At 33.6% G+C, this 13,682-nt stretch overlaps 1 protein-coding gene across 2 annotated transcripts in view; it reads left to right on the top strand.

Moving 5' to 3' along the window:
- RGS6 (regulator of G protein signaling 6) overlaps positions 1-13,682 on the top strand; it is a 657,670-nt gene that overhangs the window by 25,140 nt on the left and 618,848 nt on the right. For both annotated transcript variants that reach the window (XM_074290125.1, XM_074290124.1), the window contains exon 2: positions 1,535-1,638. In XM_074290125.1, the coding sequence (XP_074146226.1) occupies positions 1,555-1,638 (84 nt within the window). In that variant the 5' untranslated portion in view covers positions 1,535-1,554. The remainder of the gene's footprint in view (positions 1-1,534; positions 1,639-13,682) is intronic.

Here is a 13,682-nt window from a genome sequence, read left to right as displayed (position 1 = left end):
TAATAGATTAATTTGTTTGTTCTGTCCTCCCTCCCAGCCTCCAATGGGTCCCTCACTCCCTCTCTTCTTCTCCTCTCTCCGCTCTAAAAGTTCAGATTCTAAGACAGAGAAATCATCAGCATTAAAGGGAACCAGGAAAAACCTCTTGTAGAAGGTGAGATTGTATCTGAAATCTGAAGGAATCTGGGGTAGCCAAGAGGTGGAGGTGAGAAGGGAGGATATTTCAGATCTGGAGTGAAAAGGAACAGAGAGGGAATGTCACAAGCAAGGAACAGTAAAGGAGTCAGTGACACTGGTTCATAAAATATGTGGTAATGCCCTAGGAGGCTGGGACAGTAGGAAGAGTAAATTTTGTCAAAGGGTTTATTAAGTAGTTTATTGACACTATCATATTTGTACTAACAAAAGTCACTTTAGCAGTTAAGTGGAAGATGGATGAAACAGAATGGAAAAACCATTGAAGTAGTCCAACTTCACTGTACCAAGCTGTACCAAGCTGGCAACACTGTCAAAGGAGAGAAGTTGGTATATAGGAGGGATGATTTAAAGGCAAATTCAATGGGATTTGCCAACAAATTGGATGTGAGGAGTGAGAGAAAGTGAGGAGTTGAGAATGACTCAAGATTGTGAACCTTGGTGATTGGGAGGATGGTGTCTATTAACACATAGGTATGGAACAGGAGAGGTTTTAGGGTGAAGGATAATCTGTTCACTTAAATATCTATGGGATGTCCAACTTGAGATGTCCAGTTAGTGGGAGATACAAGACTAGAGGCCAGGAGAGAAATTAGAACTAAAGAAAGATTTGAAAATCATCTGTACAGAATTGAACCTATGGGAGATGATGGGATGAAAGGAAGGAGGGAAAGAAATAAGGAAATAAGAAGAGAGTAAGAAAGAAGGAAAGAAACAAGAAAGAAGGAAGAAAAAAAGAAAGATGGAAGGTAAAGGAAAGAAAAAGTAAGGATGAAAGGAAGAACAGAAGATAAAAGAAAGAAAGGAGGAAAAAAATTTTACCTGCTTTCCACTTCACCCAGTTACTTTAGTACCTTTCTATTCATGCTTATTTCAAATATGCACAGGATATACACACACATATATACACATAGTATAGATAGATACACATATGTTTCTATATGTAGTGGAGAGATATAGGTATATGCATAATGTACAAATTATTTCTATTAGAATGAAAACCCCTTGAGCTTAACAAAAACTTGCTCATCAATTGATTTTGTTTTTAATTATAAGTCTTTTCCCCTCCAAGTATTATATTAAGTAAATTTCCCTGATAGGCTATGAATGTGTGGAGGTTAAATGGCATCATATAGCCAATATATTAGAGGCAGGAATAGATGCTGCATCTGTTCGGATGTTAAGATCCAAACTGTATTGATCCTTGCTTTATGATTCCTTTAAAACTTCATGAGGAACAAATAGGGAAAGATCTATTGATTTTTTCTTACAATTACAGTTCTTTGTTTCAAATGTTTTTTTTTTCATAAACTAATCTAATATTTGATTTTTCTTCTAGGGTGAGTGAAGACTTTCAAAATGGCTCAGGGAACCAGTGATCAAAGTACAGTGGGTATTGCTGACCCAGAAGAGACTACTCCAAATATGATTGTCTACAGAAAAGTAAGACATTTTGGGTTAAAATTCCTCTGTAAATGATGGAGTTGGACATGGTTGTTGAAAATGGATTGAATATTGGAAAAAATGTTGTTTCTAACTTTTAGTTGATGTATGTTTTCCAATTATAGTGTATTTTAAGTCCTTGGATGCAAGGCAAGATTGGGCTTTTTCAATATGTGAAATAAAACTTGGGGAAAGGTTATTGTCTGAATCTGAAAGCTCAATTAAGCAATGTGAGCAGTGACCTATTGCCTTCTTACTTCAAGTTGTATATAGTATTATAGTACATTCCAAACTAATTTGGCCACAGAACACTTTTGGGTTTGAATTTTATTGATGGAAATTTATAGATAGGCTGTAGAGACATAGAAAGCAATAGTGCAAGAAGGAGAGCATATCAATTATAGCCAGAATTATGACACAGGTTAGTTGTTCTCTCTTGTAATCTCTCCCTTCTTCTTATGACGAGAGAAAGGATTATAGACTTATTGAGTCAAATGTTGGTAAGGGAGGATGATGTTGTAGACTATTAGTCCCTCTGTGATTGAGGTAGCCACTTGTTAGATGACTTACTGGAACTGAAATTTTCATGCATCATGTGAATAATTATGATTCTATAAAAACATGGTTTGGGAAGTTTCAATACATCTATGATGTATATTTCATCGGTATTGATGCTATGTTGTTGTTGTTCAGTCATATATATTTCTATGTGACCCCCAGACTTTTGTCTATGAGGTTTTCTTGGCAAGGATACTGGGGTGGTTTACCATTTCTTTCTTCCAGTGTTTCTCCTTTTCATAGATGGAAAATTAAAGTAAATGAGGTTAAGTAATTTACCCAGGATCACAAGGCTAGTAAGTGTCTGAGATTGAATTTGAACTCAATTTTTCCTGGTGTCAAGCCCAATGCTCCCTATTATTTATATAAAATGCTTCCTAAATCTACTGGTAGATACCTATTAAATGTAATTAATAATATTTATGGAAATTTGACTACATTGATTATTTAGTTTCATGGCAAAAATAGGAATACATGAATTATTGAATTTAATAATAATATATATTCTTAATATTTTAATTTATGGTATAAAATAATGTTTTATAACAGTATAGTAAAAAGGATGATTATACATGAAATAAAAAAGTATATAAACATATATAATATATATATAATAGTTATCATGCAAATTTCTTTTTTTCTTCCCCCCTCTACTCTGCAGATGACTCTACAGATTATATGTTCTCAATTATCAGTATGAAGACATTTCTACATTTTCTGCTTTGTTTTCTTCCACATTATTAACTGAATAGTCATATTTCTTTATCCTTTAATTTAAAAAACAGAATTATAAGTAATCAAAGTATTGAAGCTTATAAGTGATATTATATTGAAGGGAGCTGCTTAAACAATCATGGTAAAAAGATTTGGTGCTAATAATGAAAGATATAATTCAGTAAAGTCAAAGCATTGGAACAATGGGGTTGAGATCTAGTTAAAAGAGTACTTCTGTGGTTGGAGAAACCTAATTTTTAGATGATAAACTAGAAATGAAATTTCCATGCATCATAAAAAATTAGGATTTCTAAAACATAGTTTGGGAAATAGCAGTGGCTTGAGATCCCATAAGGCCCCATATTGATACTGCATTTATATAAAATCTTCTATAAACTTACTGTATCTATTATGGGTATCTAGGTGGTGCCATAGTGAACAGAGTGTGGAGTCAGGTAGACATCTTCCTGAGTTCAAATTTGACTTCAGACACTATATATATATATATATATATATATATATATATATATTTTTTTTTTTTTTTTTTTTTTGTAATCCTAGGCAAATCCTTTAACTCTGTGTGCCTTAGTGTCCCCATCTATAAATTGAACTGGAGAAGGAAATGTCAAACCACAGTTGTATCTTTGCCAAGAAAACCCCAAGAAAGGGATCATGAAAAATTGGACACAACTGAAAAGATTGAATAGTAGCAACAACAAATATTTATACGTTTAGAAAGGGGAATCTTGTTCACATAAGATTTGGACTCCTGTCTCAGACACTTACAAGCTGGATGAACCTGGGAAAATCTAACCTTTGCTCAGCTTTAGTTTTTCCATTTCTAAAATGGGAATAATAATGGCATCCATTATATGGGATAGTTGTGAGGATCAAATGAGATATGAGATAACAGATAAAGTGCTTTAGCCAACCTTAAAGTGCCATAAACAGTAATAATAAAATAATAATGTCATCTTCATCATTATTATAACAAGTATTATTATCATCCATACTAAGATTGTGATTATCTTAATTTTTTTCTTTAAATTTCAATCTCAGACATTTTCTTCAGGTAAGAAGTGGTATTTTTCCATTTAAGCTCTACAATTATATCTTAATGTGGCCTGCAATGTGACATAATAGGCACTTAATAAATATATATTCATTGACTGATAGAAGTCTCTGGCAGAAGATTTCAAACTATGGCAGGTTTAAACACCCAAAAATGGTTTTTAAGTATGAACCTGGCAATAATTATAATAGAATTTTTATAGGGTTTTAAGATTTGCAAGGCATTTTACAAAATTATCTCTTCTTAACTTCACAAAACCCTAGAAAATTAGTGCTATGATTATTTCCTTTTTTCAAATAAGGAAACTGAATTAGACCTTAATTGACTATGCTCAAGATCACATAGCTGTTGCTACTGTTCAATCTTTTCAGTTGTGTCCAATTCTTCATGATCCCTTTCTTGGGGTTTTCTTGGCAAAGATACAACAGAGGTTTGACATTTCCTTCTCCAGTTCAATTTATAGATGGGGACACTAAGGCACACAGAGTTAAACAATAGCCTAGAAAGATAAGTGTCATTATTATCATTCATGTTGTACAGATTAGGAAACTGAAGTTAAGTGACTTACTCAAAGTCAAACAGCTGCCAGGTTTCTGAGACCAATTTTGAATTCATCTAAGCACTAGCTTTATTTACTGTGCTGCTTCACTTCTAGTGATGGTGCTTTTAGTGAAGAGACTACATACATGTTTGCAGTCTGAGGATCCTCCTAACTTGAGTTCTGGCAAGCTTTTCACGATATTGGCTACAGTATGATGTTTTTCTTTGGCCAAAATATGCCATGAGGACTGTCTAGTAACATAGAAAAAAGATTGTGTATTATATGGATAAAAGTAGTACCCACCTGATGAAATCCTCTATCTTTGAAGAATGGAAATTGTGACATTATGCCTACACTGTGATTAGCCATCTTTTTCTAACAAATCATTGACAGTGTAGGTTAGCACAGATGGACCATTAAACACTGAATCATTGAGGAAATAATAACTTTTTTATTGACCAAATTGTGGGATATAGACAAAGTTTATGGACAAAATAGAGCCCTCTCCATTCAAAACCTTGAGCCCCCAATTGATCATTCAGTCAATTAGCATTTTATAGCTCCCTTTTTCATGTTTTATAATCTTTAAAGGAGTATTAGGGTAGACTACATTAGGAGACCATATTAACTTTTTTGGAAAAATATTACTGTGAGTTTTTCAATAAATATAACATTGCAGAAACTATAAATTGGAGGGAATTTATATATAACACCACTGTTGGAAGAGATAAATTTTGTTTACTACTATGATGTCTAGATATAAAATGTTGAAATTCTTTATATCCTGTGATATTCATGTTTTTCCTTTGGTCTGTTATGCCATTTGAGGATTTTGTCCAAATAATTATCACTTCCTAGTAGTAATTGTCTATGGATGGAAAATATCAAAGTAAAAGTTATGTGTCAGGTGTTGTGCTAAGTGCTGGGAATACAAGGACAAATAGAAAGAGTCTGGGTTTCAAGGAAATTTACATTGTAAAGGAGAAAGAAAAAATGTAAAAGGAAACTGGAAAGTGGTGACTGGGGGGTGGATGGGAAGCAGAGATGAAGGTAATTGGCACAGCGGCATGGCAGAAAAAGTCCAGAGACTCAGAAGAGTGCCATGGAGAGAAATGAAGACATGGCTGGCCTTTCCCTCTTCCATAAAATGGAATTTATTGGGGGAACCAGCCAATCAAGAGAATGCAGGAGCAGAGAATACTTCCAATGTTTATGGTACCAAATGTGGAGCTTCCTGGATAAAGAGTTTACTGTAGCATGATAAAGAAAGCAATAGTATTTAAACAGAAACATTACTAGACTGTTGCACATACTTTGGGACATAGATAAAGAAATTTAAAAGATCATTACCTCCTTTTAAGTAAAGATGTTGTTATTGTTCTTCCTCTCATTCAATTTCACAATTTTTTCCTGCTTATGTTTGAGCGTAGTACTTAGTTTATGTTATATTACTAGAGTATATCTTCCTTTCAGGTTGATGTTCTTTTGAAATATTAAAGAATAGCTACTCAGACTCAAGTCTGACATTTTGTTCATGTTATCCTGGGACTAAGAGTAGCAGTAGATTATAGAACTTGGATGGAAAGGTGAAATTTTGAGAAGCATGGCAAGTCTGAGAATGAAAAATAGCCATGTTACGGGGCCAGAGCCAGGGAATGATTAGATTTTCAGGTCAGGTCAGGGAAGAAGAAACTAGAGAAGGAGTTGGGACACTAAACATCAGTAGAAATAAAGGATCATGTGAAAGACATACAGCTCTTCCATCAGGAAGCTTAAGTAACAATCCTATGATGTCATTAATCCAGGACTTAGATGTGGAAATAGAATCTTATTTCTTTGACTCTTTCATTGGCTTACTGGGGACCAAGGTTTTAAACAACAAGGGTTCTGCCCTTTTTATAAATAGAAAGTTATTTCTCAGAGTAGTTAACCTAAATATTGGAGACCACTCTTTCTTAAGAATTGGTGCCTTTCTGAAGTTGGTAAATTAGACAAAGTTTTTTTTTTTTTTTTTACAATGTCCCTACTCCCTTGGTTCTAATTTAAAACAAGGGTTTTTAATGTGGGATCTGAGGAAAAGTTTTAAGGGGTCCATGAATTTGGCTGGGTAAAAACCTTTAGTTCAGTATAATTGATTTCTTTTGTGTAATCCCGTGTATTTTACTTTGTGCATTTTAAAAAACACTATTCTGAGAAGGGATCTCTAGATTTCACTAGTTTGCCAAAAGAGTCCATGATCCAAAACAGGTTAAGAAATTTTGCTTTAGAAGGTAACTGAGCATCATTATGATATTGCTACATTTGGGCTCCATCCTTATTCATATTCTCTCTCTCTCTCTCTCTCTCTCTCTCTCTCTCTCTCTCTCTCTCTCTCTCTCTCTCTCTCTCTCTCTCTCTCTCTCTCTCTCTCTCTCTCTCTCTCTCTCTCTCTCTGTCTCTCTCTCTTTCTCTCTCTCTCCAACTCTTTGTGACCTCTTGGGGTTTTCTTGGTAAAAGTACTGGAATAATTTGATATTTCTTTCTGTACTTCATTTTGCAGAGGAAGAAATTAAGGCCAACAGGGTTAAGTGACTTGCTCAAGATTACATAGCTAGTAAGTTTCTGAGGCTGGATTTGAACTCAGATTTTCTTGACTACAGGGATGACATTCTGTCCACCTGCATGCTCCATATTTAATATAAGGCAATTGAATTAAATAGTCTTAAGTTCGATTTTAACAGAAATTTTTACTGTACGAGGAATTTGTCTGGTCTTATAATAAAAGAGCAATTATACTTAATTATTTATGTTCTTGGTTTTTAATCACTCATAATTTCAGCTTTATTACTTTCATTTTCACTTTAAAATATTAATTCACGGCATAAATCCCAAGAAAGTCAAAAAGGGATATGAAAGTCCTATGTTCACAGTAGCTTTTTTTGTAATAGTAGCCAAAAACTGTAAGCAAAGTTAAGTGGCCATATATTGGATTAACCAATTATTTTTTTCCCTCATAAAATCCAATTTTTATTTTTATTTTTTTAATTCAATAGTTTTCTTCCTTTCAATTTTATTATTCTTTCCTTTGATTTTCAGAATTTCTAATTTGGTATTAGGGTTTTTCAATTTGTTCTTTTTCTAGCTTTTTTAGTTGTATGCCCAATTTATTGATTTTATCTTTCTCTGTTTTATTATGCAAGTATCTAAAGATGTAACATTTGCCCTCATAAATATTTTGGTTGCATCCCATAAGTTTTGGTATGTTGTCTCATTATTGTCCTTCTTTTGGAGGAAATTACTCATTGTTTCTAAGATTTGATGTTTGACCCACTTATTTTTAAGGACTAGATTATTTAGTTTCCAATTAATTTTTAGTTCATTTTGACTTCACTCATGTAATTTTTATTGTATCATGATCTGAAAAGGATGCTTTTACTATTTTTGTCTTTCTGCATTTGATTGTGAGGTTTTTCTTCCCTACTACATGATCACTTATTATGTAGGTGTCATGTATCACTGAAAAAAAGGTACATTCCTTTCTATCCTTATTCACTTTTCTCCAAAAAATCTATCATACTTAACTTTTCTCAAATTCTATTCACCTCCTTATCTTCTTTATTGTTTATTTTGTGGTAAGATTTATCTAGGACTGATAGAGGGAGGTTGAGATCCCCTACTACTATGGTCTTGCTAAATATTTCTTTTTGCAACTCACTTAACTTCTCTAGGAATTTGGATGTATATGTTTAGTATTGACATTACTTCATCATCTATGGTACTCTTTAGCAAGATATAATTTCCTTCCTTATTTCTTTTAATTAGTTCTAATTTTGCTTTTGCTTGGTCTGAGATTAAGGTCATTACCCATACTTTTAAAAAATTCACCTGAAACATAATAGATTCTGCATCAGCCTTTTACCTTTACTTGATATGTATCTCTCTGCTTTAATGTGTTTCTTGTAAACAACACATTATAGGATTCTGGCTTTTAATCTGCTTTGCTATCTGCTTCTCTTTTATGGGAAAGTTCATCCCATTCACATTCACTGTTAAGATTACTAACTATTTTCTGCCATCCTATTTTTCTGAAGTTATACATTTCTTTCTCCTTTCAATTTTTCCCTTTTTACCGGTGTTTTGCTTCTGATCATCACCTCCCTCATTCTGCCCTCCAGTTTTTCAGCCTCCTTATTTCTTTCCCCTTCTATTTCTGCCCTCCCTTCAATTAACACCCCCTTTCCCCTCCTACTACTATAGGATGAGGAAAAAAGATTTCTGTACCAAAATAAGTATATATGTGATTCCATCTTTGAGCAAATTCTGATGAGATTAAGGTTCAAATGATGTTCATCTCCTTTCCTTCTTTCCCTCAACTGTATATCTTTTATGAATGGCCATATGTTGGAGAATGGTTAAACAAATAGATATTTGTGAATGCCATACAATTTAATGGAACTTGAGAAATGATGAATATGAAGGATTTAGAGAAGCCCTTAAAGATTTGATATGAACTGATAGGAGTGAAATAGGCAGAACAAGAAAAAATGCAATGATTCATAGTTGTATAAAATGGGAAAAAAAGAAGAAATGGAATCTTTGCAATTGCAATGACCAAGCTTGGCCCCAGAGAAGAGATGGTAAAATGTACTGTCTTCTCTTCTTTTCAGAAGTGGGAGAGTTTGGGTGTAGAACACTATATATTATCAAACTTGGTTTATATGTTAGTTGATTTTGCTGAACCATTTCTCTCTCTCTGTTCCTATCTAAAATCTTTGTTATAAGGTGAGGGATTTGCTGGTATGGAGAAAGAGAAATATTTATTTAGGAGCAAAGGCAATATAAAACAAACAAAAAAAACATTTAAATTAACCTTAAAGATTTTATAGCAAATAAGTCAGAATTTAAAGTGCCATTTTGGGGCCTGATTTTATATTTCCCTATTCATTTAAAAATAATTTTTGGGAAGATGTACTTGAAGAAAGTCTACACATAAATATATGAAGTTTTTATGGGAGATATTGTATGTGATTAATTTGTCCAACATTTAAAATATCCACATTTTTGTTCCTTTGGTAAATGTTTCTCAAGTTTTTCTAATCCCATGGGAAAAGGTCTTACATCTTTTTCTTTTCCAAGATACGACAGTATAGGAAGAAAACCACAATATATTTCTCACTAGGTTGCCAGGGAAGTAAAGTACATAGGCTAGGCCCATCTCAGTGATGTTAGCATACATGGAAGAGACTGTTGAGATTTTTAGTTTGGAGAATAAAACACTGGATTTTGATAGGCTATTTTTAAAAATAAGTGTAAATTTTCTTTTTGATGTGTGTGAAATTTCATTTCCTCTTTCAAAATATTTTCTCCCTTCATTGTCAAAGACCATAGGAAGGCTTGAATGTATTTGTGGACACAAATGCATTGTATACAGATACATAATTTTGTTTGCCATTGCCCTACATTGCAGAACCTGTAGAAACCTTGTTGAAGAAATTCAGCATTGGCAAGATTTATAAAGGGAAAAATTTTAAAGTTGTAATTGAAGGTAAATATTTTTTAGAAGTTTTTGTTTGTTTGTTTGGTTGGTTGGTTGGAGATAGGTTTTCTTCAAAATAGAATTCCTTTACTTTTAGAAATTTGTTTGAGGCAACCAAGAATAGCATGGTGTGACTAATGGCTCATGTTTAGTCTTTGTTAGAGATATATTGGCATTAATCCCAATAAGTTTGCTTATATGACATTTTTAGGAAATAAGATATTCAATGTAGAGACTGTCTTTCATTTCCATCTTAAGTATCCTCACAGAGTGCCATGCAAGTATCAGCTGTTTTAAAAATACTTTTTGAATTGGCTATATCGAAAGTTGTCTCCTTTAAGTATTAATTTAAACAAATAAGTCTTGAAAGAATTTTTTTTCATTTTTCCGTTTAAAATGTTTATATGTATTTTTGTATACTTTTATATTCCTTTGGGCATAAATCGAAATTGGTCTCCAGAATGTTCAGATCATTTCACAAGTCAACCAACAATGTATCAATGTCCCAGTTTTCACACATTCTCTCCAACATTTATCATTATCTTTTCTTGATATCTTAGTCAATCTGAGAAGTGGGAGGTAGTATCTCAGAGTTGTTTTAATTTGCATTTCTCTAATCACTAGTGATTTAGAGCATGTTTTCACATAACTATAGGTGACTTTAATTTTGTCATCTGAAAATTGTTCATATCCTTTAACCATTTATGAATTAGAGAATGGCTTGTACTCTTATAAATTTGACACAATTCTTTATTTTAATGGGTCCATTATCAGAAATACTGTCTGTAAATAATTCCCCCCCCCAATTTTGTAATTCCCTTTTAATCTTGTTTCTCTAGGTTTTGTTTGTGCAAAACTTTTTAAACTTAATGTAATCAAAGTTGTCCATTTTGCTTTTCATAATGTTCTCTAGTTCTTCATTGGTCATAAATCCTTCTCTTCTCCAAGGGTCTGATAGGTAAATTATCCTTTGTTCTCTTAATTTGTTTATGGTATCGTCCTTTATGCCCAAATTATGTGTCCATTTTGACCTTATTTTGGTATAGGTGTGAGATGTAGATCTATGGCATGTTTCTGACATTATTTTCCAGTTTTCCCAGCAATTTTTGCCAAATAATGAATTCTTATTCTAGAAGCTGGAGTTTGGGGGTTTATCAAATGCTAGAACTTGATAATTGTATTAAGTATATCCAATCTATTCCACTGATCCACCACTATGTTTCTTAGCCAATACCCAGTGGTTTTGATGACTGTTGCTTCATAATATAGTTTTAGGTTTGGTACTAGTAAGCCACCCTCCATTGTGATTTTTTTTTCATTAATTCCCTTGTTGTTCTTGATCTTTTGTTCTTCCAGATGAATTTTGCTGTTATTTTGTCTAGTTCTATAAAATAATGTTTTGGCAGTTTGATTGGTATGGCACTGAATAAGTAGAACAATTTAGGCAAAATTGTCATTTTTATTATATTAACTCAGTGTGACCATGAACAAATGATATTTTTCCAATTGTTTAGATCTGACTTTATTTGTGTGAGAAGTGTTTAGTAAATGTGTTCATATAGTTCTTGGGTTTGTCTTGGCAGGTAGATCCTTCAAGTATCTTAGTTTATCAACAGTAATTTTAAATGGAATTTCTCTTTCTATCTTTTGCTGCTGGGCTTTGTCAGTAATATATAGAAATGCTGATGATTTGTGTGGGTTTATTTTATATACTTTAACTTTGTTAAAGCTGTTAATTGTTACAAGTAGGTTTTAGGATGATTTTCTAGGATTCTCTAAGTACATCATCACATCATTTGCAGAGTGATAGTTTAATTTCCTCATTGCATATTCTAATATCTTTAATTTCTTTTTCTTTTCTTATCGCCAAAGCCAACATTACTAGTGCAATGTTGAATAATAGTGGTGATTATGGGCATCCTTGTTTCACTCAGATCTTATTGGGACCAAAGCCTTTGTTTTAATGAGACTTAAGATCCACAGAGTCAAAATGACTTGGAAAAAGTCATATGAGTAATTAAATGGCAGAGCGAGATTTACTTGTTATGTCTCCTAACTCCAAATACTCTGATTTTTCTAGTGCTTATAAAATTGTATCTTCCTTAATAGCTGGCTATTCTGGCTGCTATTTCTCTTGTTTCTTCCTATGGAATACCCTTTCCAATCTCTGAAGGCTTCTAAAGTGCCATTGCCAATAGAAACTAGATAAACAAATCTTAGTTTTGAAAGCTTTAAGAATGATGATACTGTGCAATGTACCATGGCTTGAGCAAAATAGAAAGATTAGATACGTCAGGATTCCTGACCTCCTGTAGCTGACAGTTTAGTAGAATGTTGTTTGTTCTTCATTCTTGAAGAAGACCATGACATCAGAAAAGTGATGCCATGACTTGCAAATGAAGTGGATCTAAGTGAGGGAAGGCTGTGCAAAGTCACCAGCCTCACAATCTCTGGAGCCTTTTGGGTTCAATAGCAAGATACAGATCAGGATCACTAGAGATGACCCGGGAAGTAAATGGGAGACATTGGCCTTTTTGAGCTAAATCTTTCGTAGATCTCACTTTTATTGAGGCAAAGTCCATTCTGTGATTAGGGCTTAGTAAAGAATGAGTCAGAGAATGACCTCTTTTACTTAGTCCAAAAAAATCAATCTGGGTTTCTGGCCAAAATAGAATAGTTTCAAATGTGTTGCTAACAACATTGTGACTCAGCTTCAGAGTTGCATTAAAGCACAATTATCTGTAAATAAACAAAATCATGCGCTAACACTCTCTCCATTCTAGTTTTGCCTTATAATCTTTTCAAGTTAAAGAATTTACTACAAGTTTTCCTTCAGCCAGCACCACATCATCCATATGTGCAACAAATGAAGCAGTTTTGAATACTATGAATAAGTTCACTTGCAGAATACTTTCCAGGGATGGGCACATTGATAATCAGACTGATACAAACATTACCAAAGTTACCTTAGTGTGAGGAAGGCTCCAAAGGAAAGTGTCGGAGAGAATGCTAAATTGAAGGTCTACATCAGGGGTTCTCAAACTACAGCCATAGAGCCAGATGTGGCCTGCTGAGGATGCTTATGCCGCCCACTAGGTTATGGCAAATGGACTGAGGGGCAGAGACAGAGTGTGAGGTTTTGTTTTTACTATAGTCCGGCCCTCCAACAGTCTGAGGGACAGTGAACTGGCCACCTATTTTAAAAGTTTGAGGACCACTGGTCTGCACACTTGTGCTGAGCTCATTTTTGCATGCCCTTGAAACCTAGATAGGAAACTCAAATCAATTCCATTTGGATTGCCTTAGGAAGATTCTGTAGATCATCTGGCAAGATAAGATAGCAGACACTGCTGTGCTTTTTCAAACTAAACTGCTGTACATTCAAACTTTACTGCAGAGAGCACACTTTTGTTAAGCTAACCACATTGTTCAAATGCCAAATGTACACTTGCCAAAAAGACTATTTTATGGAGAACTTATGCAAGGCAAGTGCTTATATGGTAGTTAGAAAAAATGATACAAGGATACTCTCAAAGTCTCTCTTAAGAACTTTAGAATCAAAATGTACTATATCACACACAAGTAGTCCATAGGAACATTTGCGATAGATTCGCTAACTTTGCACATTTTGTGTTTCTTTTGAT

Source organism: Sminthopsis crassicaudata, chromosome 2 (genome assembly GCF_048593235.1).
Source record: "Sminthopsis crassicaudata isolate SCR6 chromosome 2, ASM4859323v1, whole genome shotgun sequence".
NCBI classification, from domain to species: domain Eukaryota; kingdom Metazoa; phylum Chordata; class Mammalia; order Dasyuromorphia; family Dasyuridae; genus Sminthopsis; species Sminthopsis crassicaudata.
This window is presented reverse-complemented; position numbering and strand designations above follow the sequence as displayed.